The 20,609-nt window shown below is 36.3% G+C and overlaps 1 protein-coding gene and 1 long non-coding RNA gene across 8 annotated transcripts in view; one reads left to right on the forward strand and one right to left on the reverse strand.

The window, feature by feature from the left end:
* The window catches only part of LOC123865769 (myb protein), a 65,599-nt gene that overhangs the window by 360 nt on the left and 44,630 nt on the right, over positions 1 to 20,609 (forward strand). For 4 of the 7 annotated variants that reach the window (XM_045906999.1, XM_045906992.1, XM_045906997.1 and 1 more), the window contains exon 2: positions 1,976 to 2,104. In XM_045906999.1, the coding sequence (XP_045762955.1) occupies positions 1,977 to 2,104 (128 nt within the window). In that variant the 5' untranslated portion in view covers position 1,976. Of the gene's footprint in view, positions 1 to 568; positions 604 to 1,973; positions 2,105 to 2,905; positions 3,279 to 20,609 lie in introns of those variants that run through there. The other 3 variants (XM_045906995.1, XM_045906994.1, XM_045906996.1) reach the window with 3 other exon arrangements.
* Positions 1,472 to 19,259, reverse strand: LOC123865774. The gene is made up of 3 exons (XR_006796042.1): positions 19,200 to 19,259; positions 3,908 to 3,910; positions 1,472 to 1,481 (listed from the first exon to the last, which is right to left on the reverse strand). It is a non-coding gene; the product is annotated as an uncharacterized LOC123865774 (long non-coding RNA).

Raw genomic sequence — 20,609 nt, forward strand, 5'->3', positions numbered from 1 at the left:
CAATTTGTTCTTCAAAATAACTTTTATTTTAATACAATTTTCGTATGTCTGGGGTTACCGTTGGGTAACGATTTTCCTTCGAATTCGATCTTCAAATATTTAACGGAAACGGAATAAAATTTTGAAAATGGATAATAGTTGAGTGAGAGACAAAAGCTAATTCGTTATCGATGTTTTAGACTCTATTAACTGTACCTATGAAATTGCTTCAAATCTAGAAATATGGACAAGATTATTCCGTAATAAGTTCAATGTCGGTCGCCATCATTGTCGATTGGTCGGTGATTGTCGAGTAGTAGGTAGAGCCTGTCACTAGTACGATTACGATTTTATTAAAATCTTTAGAGATAAGTACCTACTTAAAGAAAACTTTAGCAGAAATTAATAAACAGTAAGTAGGTAATGCGTTATTTTTCATTACCTTATTACCTGTCTACTATTGAAATGTAGCGGAAAATTAATAGAGGTTATGTAATTTCGCAATACGTACGTAAATATTACGTGTAACGTATAATTTGTAGGTTGTGTACGAGATTAATATTTTGTGTGTTGGCACTAGATCCTTATCTTATCGTATTCACAAAAGTCAAAACAGACATAATGGTAAGAGCGATTACGCACTCATCCGATCCGAGAGAAAATACGGATAAGTATAAAAAACTTGGATAATTATTGCTTACACACTAATCCGATCTCTGGTCCAAATCTAAGCTAGGTATTCAGTGGATATCTTTGACATCCGATTTGGCATACGAGGCACATCCAAGATACACGGATGTCAGAGATATTTTCACGGACTCTGATCAGATGAGTGCGTATAAGTAATCGATCCTAGGGGCAGAATAATTAAACTAGTCATCCGACGAGTCTGATGACTAGTTTAATTATTTTATTCGTCTGTCTTGTCGGAAGTTGTTGCTAGCCGTTCGAAAAAGTGCGAACTGAGATTCCTTTACGCATTCCATTACATCATAGTATTCCATAGTGCAGCGATGTGACAGACATATCTCGCGGTACCTGGGTTCAAATCCAGTCAGGATCAAATACGCCTCTTTTTTTTTTTGGTATTTGTAAATAAAGTTTACGACGTTTCGACTTAACTTACGACCCTGATCGGACGGATAAACAATCTTTTAACGCTGTTGCTAGTCGATCGAAAATATTGATGAATAGTTATTACTCGACTACGGCAAAGCCAAAAGGAAGGGTTATGATTTCACCAGTCTGTATGTATGTATGTTTGTATCTATGTATGTTTCATGCTAGCGTTTAATCTACTAAGTAGATTTTTAACCGACTTTCAAAAAAGGAGGAGGTTTTCAATCGTCGGAATCTTTTTTTTTTAATGTATGTTCCCCGATTACTCAAAGACCCCTGGACCAATTTGGAAATATTTTTTTTGTTTCAAAAATCAGTCATTCAGGGCCAACGGGACTACACCTCCTGAGGGTGTAGACAGACAGATGGACAACAAAGTGATTCTAAAAGGGTTCCTTTTTAGGGTTCCGTACCTCAAAAGGAAAAATTGAACCCTTATAAGATCACTTTGTTGTCCGTCTGTCGTGTCTGTCAAGAAAACCTATAAGACCGTACTTCTCGTTGCCCTAGAATCATGAAAGGCAGGTAGGTGTGGGTCTTATAGCGCAAGTAAAGGAAAAAATCCGAAAACCGTGAATTTGTGGTTATATCATATAAAAGAAAATTAAAATGTGTTCACGAAAAATTTAGTTCACTAAATTACATATAGATGGCGCAGACAGTTATTAACTTGCAGAGTTCTAAATAAAGGTGTTAGGTATACGGTATCTTGGACTATGGTACTAAACCGGTCGTGTGCGAGTACGGCTCGCACTTGACCGTTTTTTTACATTAATTGTGGAACGGTACCCTAAAAACAAGAGAGCATATTGTACCTACGTACTGTATCTAACTCATGATATCTTATTCCTTACGTGTGTATTGATATTTTTTATAGTATGGAACATATGGATGATAATGAAAAGCCAAAACTTGCCTACCAAATAGGCAGGCTCAAACTGCTTCAAGCGAAAATATCATCTGAAGAGCAAGACGAGTTCATTGTGACAGAAGTTAAAGAAGAGCCGTAAGTAAAACAAATAATAATTATAGTTTATATTATGTTTATATGTAAGTATTTTTAAAAATTAGAGTGAATTCTTCTTGCGGTAGCATAAAACAGTGACGAACATTAACGGTAAAAAAAAACATCGTGAGGAAAGCTGTATGCCTGAGGGTTCTTCATGATGTTGGTTCTTATAGGGTGTGCCAATGTCTTGGTCAGCGTGGTGGACTTTGGCTTAAACCCCTAAACCCTTCTCATTCTGAGAGGAGACCCAAGCTCAGAAGCGGGCCGGCTATGGGTTGATCATGATGATCATGATTTGTATAGTATACAGTATCTAAGTAGATACGTATTTTAGTAGGAAACTGAATTTGTAGTATGTAAGCTAAATATGTTTAGGGCAAGAGCAAAGAGTAATGGTCAAGTGTTACGACAAGCATATTACCTACTAGCCTACCTAGATAATGCCCATTTTAAGGAATACCAAGGACAAAGTGGTTTTATAACATTAATTTATAATCTTTGACCGGACAGGCCACTTCCAGATATTATCAAATTCGAGGAAATACAAAAAAAAATATTTTCGAGGTAGTAAGTATAAAATTTTTAGGCCACAGATTTTGGTTTACGTAATACATAGGTACACGCGCATCCTCGTGCTTTTTCTGGTTCCTTTATATCTAGATTAAAAATATTAAGTAAATCAAAACATAAATAATAATTTACTACGGCACGGGGCGAGTCGGGTGGGACAAACATGCCGGTTTTTGCGCTTACCGCGCCCCCGGCCTCATTCGCTCAGTCAGGACCTGTCCGGCTCCGCACGCGTCTCGACTCTCGGCTCCGACGAGATTCGATATTTAAAAATTAAAATAATTTCGTTCACTTCCGGTCAAAATAGAAAAAGTTGGTTGATTGTCTATTCTTAGGTTTTGGCGCGAAAATCACTTTTTTAACCTACATTTTTATAAATGTCATTTAGGAATTGGGGAAGTGAAATGTTTTGTTCATATGTTTAGCGATGATTTTAAGGTCAAGTTATGATAAGGGTGGTTAATTTCGTGACACGCCTCGTAATTAGTGCTTAAGAGATGCAATATCAAAGTAATGAAGAGGACGACTTGCAATATCGGATTTTCGGCGAATCCTTCATTTTTCCTGTCGAGAACGATAGTGCCACAGTCCAGCGTGGAAAGTGAGTTTATTTTTTTACTTCACTTTTTGTGGCGTATGACATAAAATATTATGGTTGTATTGTATTTCTTATGTCCACTTTAGAGTTTTGAGATCTATATGTATTTTTTAAGCTAATATTTTTTGATAAGAATCTGAAGTTTGAAACATCTTTATCTACTAGGAATATTTTACCAAAAGAAATGATTTCCTATAGGTATTTTACGAATTGAAGGTAAGTAATTATTTTGATTATGTATAAAATTGCTTTACTACCCTTAGGTTAAATATTGATTATAATTTGTACCTTAAACTGGTACAAGATCGTTTTTGATGAACACTACATATTGGATAGAATCAGGCGTTACTTTGCGGAAGTTCATGTTTAGCAAGAAACAGTTAAAAATTATTTTGCTATAATCCGCCAACAGGATAAATCTGTATGGTCAAACATGCAGTTACAAGCTAAGCACCGCTTACCTCCCCAACCAAGCAATAAAGCCAAGTTCCCAAGCAAGCACTGCCACCACCATTCACATGCAACACCACACAAGACTTTTCCACTACTCTCGACGCACGTTTCGCCCCGACACCGGAGCATCCTCAGGAGATTTTGACTTTACAATGCTGTATTGTCAAGTACTACTGTACTTACTGTAAGTACTATTGTACTTGACAATACAGCATTGTAAAGTCAAAATCTCCTGAGGATGCTCCGGTGTCGGGGCGAAACGTGCGTCGAGAGTAGTGGAAAAGTCTTGTGTGGTGTTGCATGTGAATGGTGGTGGCAGTGCTTGCTTGGGAACTTGGCTTTATTGCTTGGTTGGGGAGGTAAGCGGTGCTTAGCTTGTAACTGCATGTTTGACCATACAGATTTATCCTGTTGGCGGATTATAGCAAAATAATTTTTAACTGTTTCTTGCTGAACACTACATAAGTAAGTATAAATACTTAATTTATAAAAATCATAAGGAAATTTTGATTTACTGGAAGTTATCATCAAACACAGTACTTAAAGCAATTTTATGGTTGAACATTATACTTATTAATGTATTTGACATTTTCATTAAAAATAATATAGGCAGAGTGAGCTACGGCCCCTCTTTCTGCTGCAGTCGGGTAACAAAATACATGATTGTTTAACAATATGCAGCCTTATTTTTTCCTAGAATAGGGTTTTCCAATTACTTAGTGAGTAGGGTGGCAGAGAAGTTGCATCACAATTCACAAGTTCCACACTTGCAGTTGTAGGCTGTTTAGGATACAACATAACAGTAACAAAAAACTGTTCAAGTGTAGTTGCACTTGCACATGGAGGGTTCCAAACCATGTACAAGATCTTACAAGAACAACAAGCACTTCAAGAATGTACAAGAACTTACAAGAAGAACAAGAAGCACTTTAATTTATTTTGTGATTCAACTACAAATGCACAGTTTTCAGATTTTTCATTATACTTGTGCTATAACTTTAGCACAAGTATAGGGAAAAATCAGATCCTTATAGCCTATAAGACATTGCTGCTTGCCAAACCATGATTCTAGGTCAACGGGAAGTACCCTTTATGTTTTGATTCTGTTAACAGGCACGATAAACAGACAATAAAGTGGTCCTATAATACTTTTTTCTCTGGAAATAGGGAACCCTAAAAATGACAATATTTGCGTTGTATCTTTGAATACACAATCAAAACTTTTCCGTCTGTTGTGCCAATAACCAGTAGATACATTTGTTCTGTACATGAGGAAAATTGTAAAAGCCGTTCAAAGTTATCAAATGTAAGACTTCAATATGAATGTTTGTTATGTATTTATTCTATACTCTTCATTCTACTATCTAATAAGCCAGCAAGCTGCGAAAGCATGACTTTATTTGACAGATATGACAAAGATGGCAATGATAGGGACTAAAATAAAATACATGAACAACTCACAGCGTTTCTGACACTCACACTGCTTCACGCATCATTTGAGTGAAAGTGATGTTGGATTGAATGATTTTGAACAACCCATTTGAAGCTGCTTATTGAACCGGCTCGGTACAAAAAGAGCCTACTCTTAAATAACTCATTTAGAAATCGTGTCATACCCTACACTAAACAACTGGGTAGGAAAGCCATTCCGAATTGTGTGTGTGTGTGTGTGTGTGTGTGTGTGTGTGCGTGCGTGCGTGCGTGCGTGCGTGCGTGCGTGCGTGCGTGCGTGCGTGCGTGCGTGCGTGCGTGCGTGCGTGTAGGTGCATTTGTGTGTGTAGATTGTGTGGGTATGGGTGGGTACGTGTGTGTGTGCGTGTGTACTATGTGTGTGCGCATGAGCGTGCGGTGCGTGTGTCGTCCGTATGCGTGCACGTATGTATGCCGGCCTCTGTGTGATTTCAGAAGTAATGAAACTGACAGATAATGATGGGCATAAGGGCGGCCGGCGGATGGACCTCCAAAGTTCAAATTCAACCAAGTAAGCTAGGGGCTCTCACTTGTTAAAAATGTACTTTAGTTACATTATATATAGTTATAGATTTAGGCAGGTACTATATCAATGATGCCGGTTGTTTCAATGGTGATTCAAAGCCGCGACCTTCAACTCGTCTGGTTAATCCCGCGTGCTCTCGGGGACCTTGAAACACGCCAAGGTCTCGAGTATACTACCTACTAACATAGAGATAAAGCCTTTGCGAAAAGTACTCGTAGGCATCACACTCGATATTCGCGTAGGCGTGCGAAGAATTCGTCTTGAATAGTTATTGGACCTAGCAACTGCTTTGGTAGGTATGTTGGTAATTTTATATTATGGAGTATGTATTACGGTGAAATGGTATGTGTCGGTTGGTTAGTTTGAACGTACTTATATATTATTATGTTGTGTTGTGTTATTAACTTAAGCCTTTGGGTTTGTTTAACCTTAGTGGGTTTATTCCAATGTTTAGTTCATCCCAGAAAAGACGTAGGTAGAGGTAGGTACAGTCAAAGGCAGTAAGTTGTTTAGCACCTTAATGATAATATTCGCGTGGCACGTATTTAGGTGTGTGTGTGTGTGGCGTGTTTATAGAAAAAAAATTTAAGTGCGACAGATTTTTGATTCATTAGTTTCGTGGAATTGCTACTCGAATTTTGACGCTGATCGTACCTGCGACCTACGTACATTTTTTATAAATACGTAATAAAAATGAAGAGGCTATCACGTCTAGTCCTAGAAAGTCAAATATCTTCTGCTGCTACGTTCTGCTTAAAACTGCCCAAATACCGAATCCAAAATTGAGGACGGGACCTTTTAGGTATTTGCGCCGATGTGCCAGAGGGGAAGGAATTTGCGAATAAGTTTTTCAACATGTCAAACATGAATGAAGTCATCATTCATTTCATTAAATACAAGAACACGCACTATTTGGCATGGTATTTCCGGCCGTATATTAAACAAGTTTTTGATATCAATCCTGTCTCTGAATTCTAATCGTCTTAAAAGTAGATACCACGAGTAACTTACATGACATATCATAAAACCATAGACCTCTATAACCATAAAACAGACTGCGCGACATCTACCAACACCGCCCGTCATTACTCATTGTTATAAGCAGTAGGTTACCTACCTACTATCATGTTTTCCGATTTGGTTGGCATTGTTTTTTTTACAAACTTTTTGAACATGATTTTTATTTAAACATTTTTAAATGGGACTATTAGCGACTATAAAAACCGGACAAGTTCCTTACACGGCTATTTTTCCCGACATTTTGTACGATAAATCAAAAACTATTAGGCATAAAAATAAATAAAAATCTGTTTTAGAATATACTGGGAAAGCCCTTTCATATGATACCCCACTTGGTATAGTTATCTTACTTTGTAAATTAAAATACTACCTAATTAATTATTATTATTTGTTCATGAACAATTTTTTTTTGTGTGATGTACCTAACCACAAATTCAAGGTTTTCGGATTTTTCCCTTTAACTTCTGCTACCGGCAGTACCTAAGCGATACCGTGGCTTAGCGGTCAGAGAGCGTCGGGTGCGAACCCAGAAGACACAGGTTCGAATCCTGCCGGTATCGCTATTTTTGATGTCATGTATTAAAAAATTATTTACAAATATTATTATTTATCTGTAAGGAGATACCTATTGAATTTTAGTTAAATGCAGGTTCCTCCAAGTTTACTTACACTTGAATTTAGACATTCATAACTTAAGGTACCTAGGTACCTTCTTTAAAACAAAAACTGCACTTCGTTCCCATTATAGCTGCACTTAATTACTTCATGTGAGAACAAGTACAAACAAGTTGCTTTGACCGCGCAACCCCTCTTTCCCCAGAGGTAAACGACCAACAACGGAGGGTGGCACCCCCAAAGGTTCGATGCCGTGCCTTAATTGCCTCACGTGTATCGGCAGATGGCAGTCAAGGTGCGAGCCAGGGATGACCTTTGCCAACTTATCGATGAATTTTATTCTCATCGATAAGAAGTATGTTACGTACTAGCGTGTTTAAATAGGGCAGCTGCTAAACTCATGCAATGCACTTTGTTTTATGCAAGTATTGTATGATAAAAATTAAAGAGTACCTACATTTTATAATTAAGTTCTTACTAACTTTGATAAGGAAATTAAAACATTACATTTAAGATAACACTTAAATTGTAATGACTCACACTAGCTGGTGCCCGCGACTTCGTTCGCGAGGATATAGGTTTTTAAAGGTGTGAAGTGTGACCATATTAATTATAAGATAACATTACATTAGTTGTATAATACCAACTTACAAAATAAGAAAGCGTCGTAATTAGCTTGTTTGTTGTTAGTTGCTTAGCTTTTAATAGATTCATAGGTAACCAATAACAGCGGTCCAGATATCATAAAAGTTTAAACAACATTCCAAAACTAATATCCGTACAAACTCAAAATTTAACCTAGTCCTATCGATTTCTTTGATTGATTTGTGACTGAATTTGTCAAAGCACAGTATGACGTCGTCGGCAGTCGCCTTTCGGTTGCAGATTTTCCGCAAGCTAATCATATCGATATCGACAAATGACTGACCATCCTTATCTAACTATTCCATGAATATCCAAGTTATTGGGGTGGCAGGACGCGACTTTCACACGACACAACTGCATCTATTGCACTAGTCGCTGTAATAACACTGAAAATTATAATGTTATGCTTCATAAACATTCCTTTCCATTTTTTACCCCGTATGTTGACATTTTGCCAAGGGTTGGCTACAAAGCCTTTTTTACACTAAGTATGAAATTTCTTGGTATCCAGTTGATAGTAACTATAGTACTACGAAAACTGAACTTAAAGGACCTACTATGCTATTATATCTTGAGCTATCAATCATAGCCACGCAATTTTGCTGTCAAAGTGAGCATACATCTGATGAGCCCAGTTAAAAATAGGCTGTCGTGTAATAAAATGTTCAACATGTAGATACATAAATAGGGTTACAGAAAAAGTAGTTCAATCGGACACAAACACAAGTACACGCTTTTTTATTGCACTCTCACAAATTCTTGACTGAGAAAAAAATGCAACCATTTTTACCCCATTTTGCAGTAAAACATTTTTTTGATTCATTAAAAGCTCCATTCATGTTTTGTATTCTCGAAGAGAACCTACTCTCTTGAATCTTGTTAAAAAAGGTAAGGGATTGGTAAAATTGTTTAGAAATTTAAAAAAAAAATTGTAAAGGGTTAGATAGGTACCTACTTAATAATCATCATGACTCGTTGGCCAACCAACCCACTACTGAGCATGGGTCTTCTATCAAAATGAAAAGAGTTTAGGCCATGATCCTTCGTGCTGCACTGGTCCAGTGCGAATGGTAGATTTGACACATCTTTGAGGAGATTATGGGGAACTCTCAGGTATGCAGGTTTCTTCACGATGTTTTTTTCACCATTAAAGCAAGTGATGGTTAATTGTTTAAACGCACATAGGAATCTCACTCGAAAAGTTGATTCGAAGAGGTGCACGCTCGGGGTCGAACCCCCGACCTCCTGAATAGGAGGCCGACGTCTTCACCACTAGGTTTTTACTCAGATACAAACTAGCCCTTGACTGCAATCTCACCTGGTGGTAAGTGATGATGCAATCAAAGATGGAAGCGGGCTAACCTGGAAGGAGTATGACAGTTTTTATTTAACCCAAACCCTTTTGATTTCCCACACAGCATCGCACCGGAATGCTAATTCACCACCAGACCGCTTCCCACCAGACCAGACCAGAAATTTAGAAATTATAAAATTCCAAACACCAGCTGGGAATCGAACCCGGGAGCTCCCACTAATAAGACCACAGCGCTTACCATTGCGCCAAGGAGGGCGTCTTTATTTGCTAATTTCAGAATCAGGAGAGTTTCAGGTCTCAAGCTCAGATTTTGATGAATTAAAAGTTATGATCGTGTCTATTACGATAGCAACAGGCAAATCTATGCGCGGTAATAATATTCAAGACCACGTGATGTAAAGACAGCTCCAATCGTTTTTTGTCCTCTATCAAAAAGCCATTGAATAGACCAGCTGTTTTTGTAGCCCACTACATGAATTACACTTACAATACGGCGGGGAGTTTAAGAAATTGGGGGACTATTTATTTTTTCAGACAGTTTCCTATGAACAAAGTCCGTACATGAGCCTAGTTCTTTTGTAAGATTCGCAATAGTTTTTCTGAAGTCATTTAAGTTACATGGGTACGATCTTGTATGAATGTCAAAAGTTCATCAAAGCTAACCTGTTTTTTTTTTAATTTATATTCATTTGGTGTAGTCAAAACCCCGATACCGTATCAACCCTACTTTGAGAAATATTGTGTCGTAAAAAAATGTCTTTTACGATTTTTTGTAACTTCTGGGGTTGTAAGAGAAATTCCCCAGAAGGATTTATCTAACACAAAATCTAAAAAAATTAAAGAAAAACTTTCTCAGTCAGTATTTAAATCCATACCAAGTAGGTAATATTACAGTCTATAAATTAATTGTATTAAAATTAGAATTATTAATCTATGAAGGTGAAAGTGTGCCTGTCTGTTATCTTTTCACGGTCTATCCATTTAACCGATTTTGAAGATTGGTAGGTACAGAGATATAATGTACCTACTTTGTATTCCGGAGACAGACACAGGCTACTTTTATCTTTTAACCGATTTTGACGCAGAAATAGCTGGTATCCTGGAGAATTTTGCTAAATAAGTCCCTTTATCCCGCAAAATTAAAGAGTTCCCACGGGATTTTTAAAAACCTGAATCCGAGCGGGCAAACTGGCAGGCCTTCATTATCTTCCATCTATGTACTTAAATTGCAAAATTACACACTCAAACTATTCCCCCTGAGCGACATGTGAAGAAAATTACCATAGAATTACTCGCTAGAATTCAATGCTTCCAGAATGGAGCTATAAATCAGCGTAGGTTTCCAGAGGATTTTAACCTAACTAGAGTAACTAGTTTTTCCTCAATTACAAATCTGTTTTCAATGCCTGCGACTTCTCCTTTTTTTACCCGACAAAGCCGAAATGAAGGGTTATGATTTTTTATAAGTTCTAAATGTAAATCTACTGGTTTTATACGAGTTTCAAAAAGTTACGTCTATCAAAATTCATATGAGGCCGCTAAAAAGGAAGAATTTCTTCTGTATTGCATACTTGCTTCACATTTAGGATGTCATTTACTTTGAATTATTATGCAAATTTTATAGATGCGCAGGTGTCTATGTATGCTGATGACTATAACCCTTGACACCAGCATGCCTGCTCTGCCGGTCGTCAACCTTATCTATAAGACATGCAAACCGCATACGGACATTTTCTTTGCACCTTTTTATAAGTAGACCATGCGGGTAAGTTCGATGTCTTAAACATTCCCTAAGCACCCCTATAACTGTTAATGTTAGCTTTATGTAATTTTTTACTAGTTTCATTACCGAATGAGGGCTTTTGCTTTGGGACATAATATTATGTTTTGTTTACCATAATATGACTCCCTAATACCTATATACAACATCAGGCATATTTTCTTCAATATTTCTTAGAAGCTTCAGAGATTTATATTAAACTGTAAAGTTTGCTTTGTTCAAAGAGCGTTTTTGATACATAAGTGATTTATCATTCGTCATAAGCTACAAGCATTTCAAAAGCCTGTTTGTTCTATTTTTGTTCATCAGTCTCTGTTTGAGCTAAGAAGTAGCTAGAATCTGCAAACCCAGATAGGGAACTTTTCTTCAATGGCAACTAACTTCTATGGTATCTAAGATTTTTATTCGTAGTCTTTTCTTTAATATAATCGTAACTAAGTATTATGTTAAGCTGTAATATTTTCATACCATATGGTAGAGTGTAACTATTTGAAACCGATTTTATGAATTTGACTCGCGTCTGCTGTATTGCATTTATAATTTTAATATTATCAACAGTTGTTGTACCCCCATAACAAATGCTTGCTTCAATTTCCGCTTAGAACTTAGTTGTGTTCTTTGTTATCGTAAAATATAATAGTATTTCGATACTTTTTCTAATTACAAAGGTATATTACACGTATTTCTTTTAAATTGTTTTAAATAACAATACAATCTTAACTAGCGTTTGTTAGTCTAAAATCAGAGCTATTTTCAGGTCCATTTTGTCTTAATCACATCCAAATCCCTTTTGCCTTTCTTTTATTGTACCTACTTTTTATTGGCCTAAAATGCGTGTAATTGTTACTGATTACATCAATCAGCTTAATTTATTCCTGTTGATGAGAATCAGTTAGGTACCAACAGGCGTGACCGTCATATTGCACGTGTTTTCTGCTCTGATGAGCTAAAGGGGCACTGTGGCCTGTGGGAATATAAAAGTCATCTACAAAGATGGTTTGTTTGTTTACGTTTCGCATGAGTACGTTGACCTATATTGAAATGAATTTCAGTGTGTGGTGTGTATCACGAGATCTTTTAGTGTACGAGAACTTTTAGGGTCAAATCAAATCAAAATCATTTATTCAAAATAGGTACTATATTGTACACCTTTTGTTTGTCCGATTTGTCAGATTTGAAAATTATAGTGGTGATAATTAATTATGTAAACTTAAAACTAAAGCTACGAGGGTTCCAAACGCGCCCAAGTCCAATCGGCACCAAGATACTTCAATATTTGTATGAAAATACTCAGCAGGCGGCAAATCGTAGTCGCACGCGGCAACAAGTGGCCCTGTATACGGTCTAACCTAATACCTAACTTGTCAGTTCCAGGATTAATTTGGAAAGAGTCAAGAAACCGAAAGGAATTAGTTATTAGTTATAAGCTCTTTTAAAAATTTCTGAACCAGCGAACAATGAGATTTGATTAATCTTTTTAGCTCTACATATACAGGGTCAATACACTATGGGATATTCAAAACAAATGTAGCATCATCCCCTGAGAATCCTCTAACAAAAATTTGTACGGAGACATGAGGACATGCATGCATGCCTGTCCCTTTTGTCCAAGCATATGCACGGCCTCCCCTGTTTTTTAAATCGTGGGAATCTATACTTACCTGTAACTACATGTCAACATTTGAACCTTACTCAGACAATGTAGCTGATATTGAAATGTGGGGTATATGCTTACACACCCCTATATTAATTACGTCAGATGCAATAAATTACAATCAATATTTTGGATTCGTTTCATGCTTGATTAAAATACGGGTATGCTCATAGGCAAGAGCCCGAATTCACATTAAAATAAGAAGTACATTTTTTATTTATCGATGCAGTCAATTATAATTTATAATTCAAAGTAATAAAAGTAAAAAAGATAATATGTATTCTTATGATATTGGGAAATACTGAATAGGGGGTTCGGTTCCAACGTTTTGTCATCTATTTTCCTTTGCCCAACCAGTTAACATAACGAAAGAAGCAAATAAAAATTTAATCCAGCATTGCAATATAAATTATTACCATCGTTCTAAAGAACATTGTATATTTACCTAACTAGGTACCTACTCTTTTGCCCTACTTTTAGGTTAAAAAGAAAATCAAATTGCTGTTAATGTACAGAATTTGATAAGAAATCCATAAACCCTTGAAGACCATTTATATTTAATTTTTAGGGTAATCCCTTTTTCTCATGCGACATGTCTGACCCACATTGTATTTCACAAAATGACCCGAATACAGTCTTTTATTTCACACTGTAAAACAAAAGACTACTTACCTGGTTAGACCACAAAACTAAATTGGGTTAGGCCACAAACAAGTATTGTTAAGAAATGGCTTTTTAGCACTATCAGGGTGACGGAACCCTTTGTCCTTTAAACCTGATTTTGATAAAGGTGTTTGCAAGCTATACGAAACTATTGAGAGGGTATGAAATGCATAATGGACTACAGAAAGTGCATTGCCCCTTGTGTTTATTGTATGAGTTATACTCCAGTTCAGTCTACTAAATCTGGAATTTATATAAAATTACATACAAAGTTCCTTACTTTGTTTGTAGGGGTTTTTACCGGAACTCTTCTTTCAAGCCACTAACTTATTTTGTAACCCTTGGAAAGCCGATGTAGATGATATTTTCTACTGATTATGGCAAAGCGCAACGACATAGCTTCACACGATTAAGTCGCATTGAAGAATCCAAGTTATTCATAAACTTCTATAACCCCAACCAAATTAGAAAAATTTATGGTTGATCGATTGGTCTATGAATGCTTAACCTATACAAACGGTTGTATTTTGGAGTTTGGACTGCTTTGAATATAGTTAGCACATGTAGTTATCATTCTATCATTTGGGGTTTCCCAAATAGTTAGAAATTAGGCACTTGAGTAGTTGTTTATATACACGAACATGTCTAGTAAGAACAATACTCTCAGCTTGTCCCGTAAAAATAACACAGCCGACCTTTTATAAACAAAACAACAAAGCAGTTCCAATTATAATCGTTTTTACATTGGGCACACCCAGGAAGATATCCTTTATCAAACAAAAAACAGATACAAATATGATTAGGGTTCCTCACAGAGCAAAGAATTCTCCATTGCTATTTTGACAATTTATTTTTGGTGATACTAAACTAAAACTTTTTTTTTTAGATCTAATTCACAACTGCAACTCATTTTATGCAACCTGTCTAACACTCAGTAATCATAGTAATCTATCGAACTGTATGTGGAAGGAATTATCACAAGAAAACACCTACCAATATGTGATTAATGGAAAAGGGTCATGCCCCTCAGCAATGAGGAATATTACGCTGAGAGAGAGAACCCTCACAGGCTTTCTGATATTACCATTTACTTCCATTAGGGAAGGGACCTATTTGTTAGCTGTGGATTGCTTAGGTTAATGGTTCTACTCACTCACATTCAATAAATATATGTATTCAGTCATTCTAATTTCTAGCCGTGCTGAATCCGCGATAGCATTAAAAAACTTCGAAACCCCTATTTTACTCAGTTAGGGGTTGAAATTTCAATAATCCTTAGCGGATGTCTACGTCATAATAGCTATCTGTAGGCCAAAAAGCCCGTCCGTCCAGTAGCTTGAGCTGTGCGTTATCAAGTCAATCAGTCAGTCAGTCAGTCAAAGATCAGTCAGTCAGTCAGCATTTCTTTTTTACAAATCGCAAGCGTTAGACGGTTTGTATGAGCACTGTACATAATTATTAGGCTTTGCGGAACCTACGACGTGTAAGAAGGTTTTTCCTAGATCTACATTAAGCAGCTGCGCGAACATTGTGTGGGGGCGCAGATGGCGCGTGCACTCCCGCATTTGAATTCGATCGATAATTCTATATTACTTTATTATGTGCAGCAACATGTTACATGTCTGTGTGGATAGCTTTAAAGTTTTATCCAATGTCCACGGGATGGTTTTATAGTACCTTAGCATTATTCACCGCGTGATTAAACACCACCTTACTTCCAATGATCATCATCATTATCATCCTTTATGTATCCACTAATGTTTGTGTTTATCAGAAGCTTTTTCGAAAACCTATTGGTACGTCCTTAAGTTACTGTAACTATTTTGTCTTTCTTCGATTGCAGAAAATTGAAGCAATAAACTGTATAAATTCCAAAATGTTTGCAGAAATAATCTTTGATAATACTTACATGATATTGTATTGAATTTAATATTTTGGTTTTTGGTACAGCATGACAATTTATTACGTGCAAGAAGCAAGACAGCATCTTATTATCTACATAACATCCTTATCGTGCTTTATTAAAATATATTGCAGCTGGCATCCTTCCAACGCCTCGAAGTTATAAATCGCTTTTGCGCGACTTTTTGTACGTTCATTATGGGCTATGGGACCAATCGATTAATTATTTCGGTGTTGATCAACATTATCACTAAAAGGTCTATTAAAATCCGATAAAAGGAAACAAAAACGGCACGGGTACCGTTCGGAATCTAATTTCGGATAATTGGCGAACACACGAACGATATCGGGTAAAATTGACACGTGCTTTCCAGATGGGCTTATCACCTGCCCGAGACACTACTTGGAACACGATTCAGACTGCATTCTTCGCAACTCAACCACCGGTCAATGCACCGCGGATTTTTTTGATTATTCCAAAGTGAATGCGAAACTTTCGGGCCTTTAAAGGATTTCAGGCTGCTTTAAATTTAATTAGTCGTCTCCAGACATTTAAAATTAATTTTATGAACGTTTTCGCTTAATAAGTTCGTCTGAATTGCTGGGAATTGAATTTTACTTGCATTTTCTGGTTTTTCTTTCAACTGAAGCTATTAAAGATATCTTTACTCCTCCTTACAACTGGGATATTACAGATATCATTTCTCTCTAAATACTGACAGATCTAATGAGAACAACAATCATAGTTTGCAATTGGAAAGAAATTTACTTAGAGTGGAGTGGGCTGTGACTAAAATAGTAGTTGAGTATTTGGTCTATCAACTGTTTAGTGATCCTCGTCTCCAATCTTCACGAATTTGCGATAATATTATAGTAAACTGTTACAATTTAGTCCCGTGGCGTTTCGAGCTGGAACAATGACCTCAAATAATAAACACAAGAGGCCCCTCCGCGGTTATGATTGCCTTGTGCTATATTTCAGCACTTATTCTCAACTGTGCTGAATAGGTAGCTATATTTTTAGTCACTTCATTTTTATCCACACAGAGTTCACTGCTTGTTAAGGAATCTAAATTGCCTGTACCTAGAGCAGATGTTTTACTTAGGTACTTTAAAGTATGCATGTGCTTCAATACTACATGCAATAAAATTTATTTTTCTATTAGAGTACCAAGAGGTAATTATAGAATTTCTGTTCCCACAAAGGCTCACAAAGTAAATGGTTCATTAGCGCTTTCTCTAAACACCTTTCGGGCGCGTGCTGGTTCACAATTATTGTAAGACGATAATAAAGGGAGGGAGGAAGTTGAAAAAAGAAAAAAAAATGCTACGCGGGGTTGAGAAATGTCAGGCCATGTGCGCGGGAGTCATTGTACGCCTTAAGACATTAATCTTAGGGGAAATGACCAGGTGAACAACCCCTAGACCTTTGTTGTTCTACAATAATGGCTTTTATTTGTTGACTTTTAGGATTTGTCCTTCCAGACTTGCATACTGAAAACTTGAAGACATACCGTGTAATATTTTATTAAAGTCCTAACCAAGGCTACAGCGATCGTAATCACTACGAGGGAGACCAGCTGTCCTTTTATAACGCACCCCACTTTTATACCTATCCTAATGTCCTTTGCATATTCAAAAAGCAATTACAATTGTTCCTTCAGTAATGAAACCACTGTTTTCATTAATATGCTTGTGGAAATTTAGCAGGAGGGTCGTGTAAAAGCAATTTTATCAATTCGGAGATAACAGAAACTGGTGTCCCGAAAAGGCCAAGTGGCAGCTTGACTAACTAGCAAAAACTACACATGTGTCTTTTAAATGTGTCATCGACATATGGGATGGCGCTGACGCGTCGCCCGATTCCGGCAAAAACCTGGATCCCCTCGTTTAGTAAACAAGTAGGAAGTTGCTCCCAGATTTTTGGTTTCTTCTTTATCTGCCCATTATCAGTCCTGTTTTGTCAAAGCAGTCCCCATTAAAAATCCTGTTATAATAAAATATTTTAAACATCTTTTTGCCAGATCTTAATTTACCAACAATTAGGTATATTATATCCATAATTTAAATCAAATGAGACAGCAAATTGAAACATTTTATGATAGATAGGTACCTATCTTCCGGATTCTGTTGATAAATGTAATTCCGAGTAAGTTCTCTGTTTTGATTATATTTGATAGCTCTCAGATGGAAAGTAAACGGTCAAGAAGAACCACAAAAATCGGGTCACCCATTCATTTAACCACTCAGTAGCTCGGGTCGGATTGCGTTAATCTTTTGGTAGGTACATCAAAAATGTTATTTCGAGTTTTAACTAGGTATGCCATACAATCCAAGTGACCTCATACATAACTTTATAAACAGCACTGGCTCCTAATGTAGGGGAATTATAATGATAAATTGCACATGACCATGACGGTGCGTGAGAACGTCCTAATGAATAGACAAGGGTTTAATTTCGCATCCTTCCCCTAGACTTTGGCACTATTGTCGACACTCACGTGGGCACATTAGAGACGTTAAGTTCGTCTATTCGCTTATGCTCAAAGGGATACTGAACCTGTTTGAACCCTCACTTGTTTGCTTTTAGATTATAGAGACTGGCATAGACCAAGTTCTTTAGATATTATTTTTTAAGAGATTAGATAAATGTAGAGATCTTTTTGTCCCAACTTGTAGAATAACTTACATAGTTACTAAAAGAGAATATTAATTCAATAGTGATACTAAAACCGGACTACAGAAGATAGATTAAAAGTTAAAAAAATTAAACCCGTCCGCAATTGAAACCAACCAACATGACATGACACTCATAAAACCAATATTTATGATTTTAGCAGTTTTTTTTGTGACTTCTACATGCAAAGACACTATTGGATTGAATCCTATTATTATATTTTGTCTGACAAGTCTTTAGTTTGAAATTGAAACGCACTGATTAGTAACTACTAGCGACTTCGCCCGCGTGGATTTAGGTTTTTCGAAACCCCGTGGGATCTCTTCGATTTTCCGGGATAAAAAGTAGCCTATGTGCTAATCCAGGATATTATCTATCTCCATTCCAAATTTCAGCCAAATCCGTCCAGTAGGTTTTGCGTGAAGGAGTAACAAACATACACACACACATACAAACTTTCGCCTTTATAATATTACTTCATAAGTGGAGTACTTTTAAGAGACGCGATAAATGCGGAGCTATTTTAATTAGTAAAATGAGACAAAAACATATTGGTAAAACATTTACATTAATATAAAGGAGCCGACCGTCCTTCGCCATTTAAAGTGCGATCGGCTTGCTTATCTTGGGGGGACAGTTTTTTAAATAAGTTATTTTTACTTTGCAGTACCTACTGGTGCTCGTGACTTCATTTCCATAATTTTTGTACTTCAGCAAGTACTTTTACGCATATATATTTTCATATTATAATTTATCAAAAATTAGCTATTATAATTAATGATTGGTAATCTTTGAGTTAAAATATGGTTTAAATGTTTGAGCTACTCAAAGGAAAATGATCCTACTAAACCATAACATTGTAAAGAAATATCTAAGTATAGGAAAGATTTCTAATAACATAGGGGGGAAAAAAACATGAAAAAGCTAGTCAATTTTTAACATTGTTTTGTTGTGAATGAAAGTGGTTAAACGTTGCTGATCAGTGTTAAATGAATTGAGAAAAAAGTATAAAATCGGATTTATCACCACATAATATACTGCTCACATTGTTTTACATCAGTACAAAGATTTTTATATGTCGCACCACCATAGAGACCAATAAAATATTATAGAGAGAAAAAAAAAAAACAAAATTTGTCTCTTTCTAGTCGCTACAATGGGTAATTTTATTATGAGTCCATGAAAATGCTCATCCAAGGCCAACTCACGCAAACTCGAAATCCTGATTTTGAATTAGGTCTCTATAATTCTAAAGGTGCGATATCCTTTACTTGTGCCAAATGAAAAATTGTATACATATTAGCTACTCGACATTGTCAAGCAGAGGAAAGATTTCCATTTTCGTTATTTCAGGAATTTGCGAATTTTGACTAGTTCATTGTAAAAGTTAATAATATCAGAGTTAATAGTACCACTAACATGAAACCTGACGGAGGATAAAAACAATTAGTTCCATTTCATTGGATGTATTGTGTTACGTAAAAATGCGTCGTCGGAGGCCTGCGAAGTGTTTTCTCATACGACAGAATCCGGTGTCGTATTGCCTTCCAACTATACTTGTTTGAAGACAAGTTTCATAAAGTATGGTTACAGGATACCTATGTTTAAAGAGAATAAATACCGCACTTGACTACATTTGCTAACAGAACAGCTCTATGTTAGCAAAATGTTTTTTTTTTTTAAATTAAGGATCCTCAATCCTACTGAATATACATTATATAAATGGTGTGAACTATGAATAGATAAGAGATAAGATGTAAGAAGATGATAGTAAGAAAAATATACAAAATACGCATAGAAAAATCGTGAAAGGTAATCGTATAAAAGAACCTACAAATAAAGATTGAGTTAGAAAAGGAAACCAATTTTTAACTTACTTCCACAAAGGAGGTAGTTCTCAATTAGCCCGCATTTTTATTAAAAAAAGTTGTGGCGTGGAGTTTCATTATTACGTATTCGCTTCTATTTATTTAGTCGTCCTTTGCTCTTTTATTAAGATGGCATAAAAATGCTGTGAACTTTTTGTTACTTATCTTGTAAAACTATTTTAATAATGAGAAACTATTAAATAATCTACATTCTTCGTACTGGGTACATCGAACTGCTAACTATGCGAGTCTCATTCAAGTGCTTACAGGTCAAACGTGTTGCATTTGAGACAAGCCAGTAATACACGTAGTAGGTAGGTAGGTATATTTATTATTTCTGCAGTTATAACGTCACACCGAGTACTGTGACCACCTAGATTTTGTCTGTTATAGAGAGAGGGCTAGGGCGTGCCAGACCTATCCGTGCCAGATCCAACTTCATAGTCGCTGAGATTGTTCCTATCTGTGCTGGAGGCAATACACATGGAAACTTTCAGCTTTTATAAAATAACGAAGGTCCGCACGCGCTGGCTCTTAATCCATTAGGCTTTTATCTATTATAATCTTTCTATAATTTATACGATGGTCGCCCTTTTACATTAATGCTCGCTTGAGTACGAAATGTCACAATCTTTGCAGATTTATTATCACTATATCATAATTGTAATACTTAGCGTTCCATCTCTAAGCTGGAAATAAAATTTATGATTGTGCGAATCTCACAGCCATAATAAACCTAAAGTTTT

This window comes from Maniola jurtina, chromosome 5 (genome assembly GCF_905333055.1).
Source record: "Maniola jurtina chromosome 5, ilManJurt1.1, whole genome shotgun sequence".
NCBI classification, from domain to species: Eukaryota; Metazoa; Arthropoda; class Insecta; order Lepidoptera; family Nymphalidae; genus Maniola; species Maniola jurtina.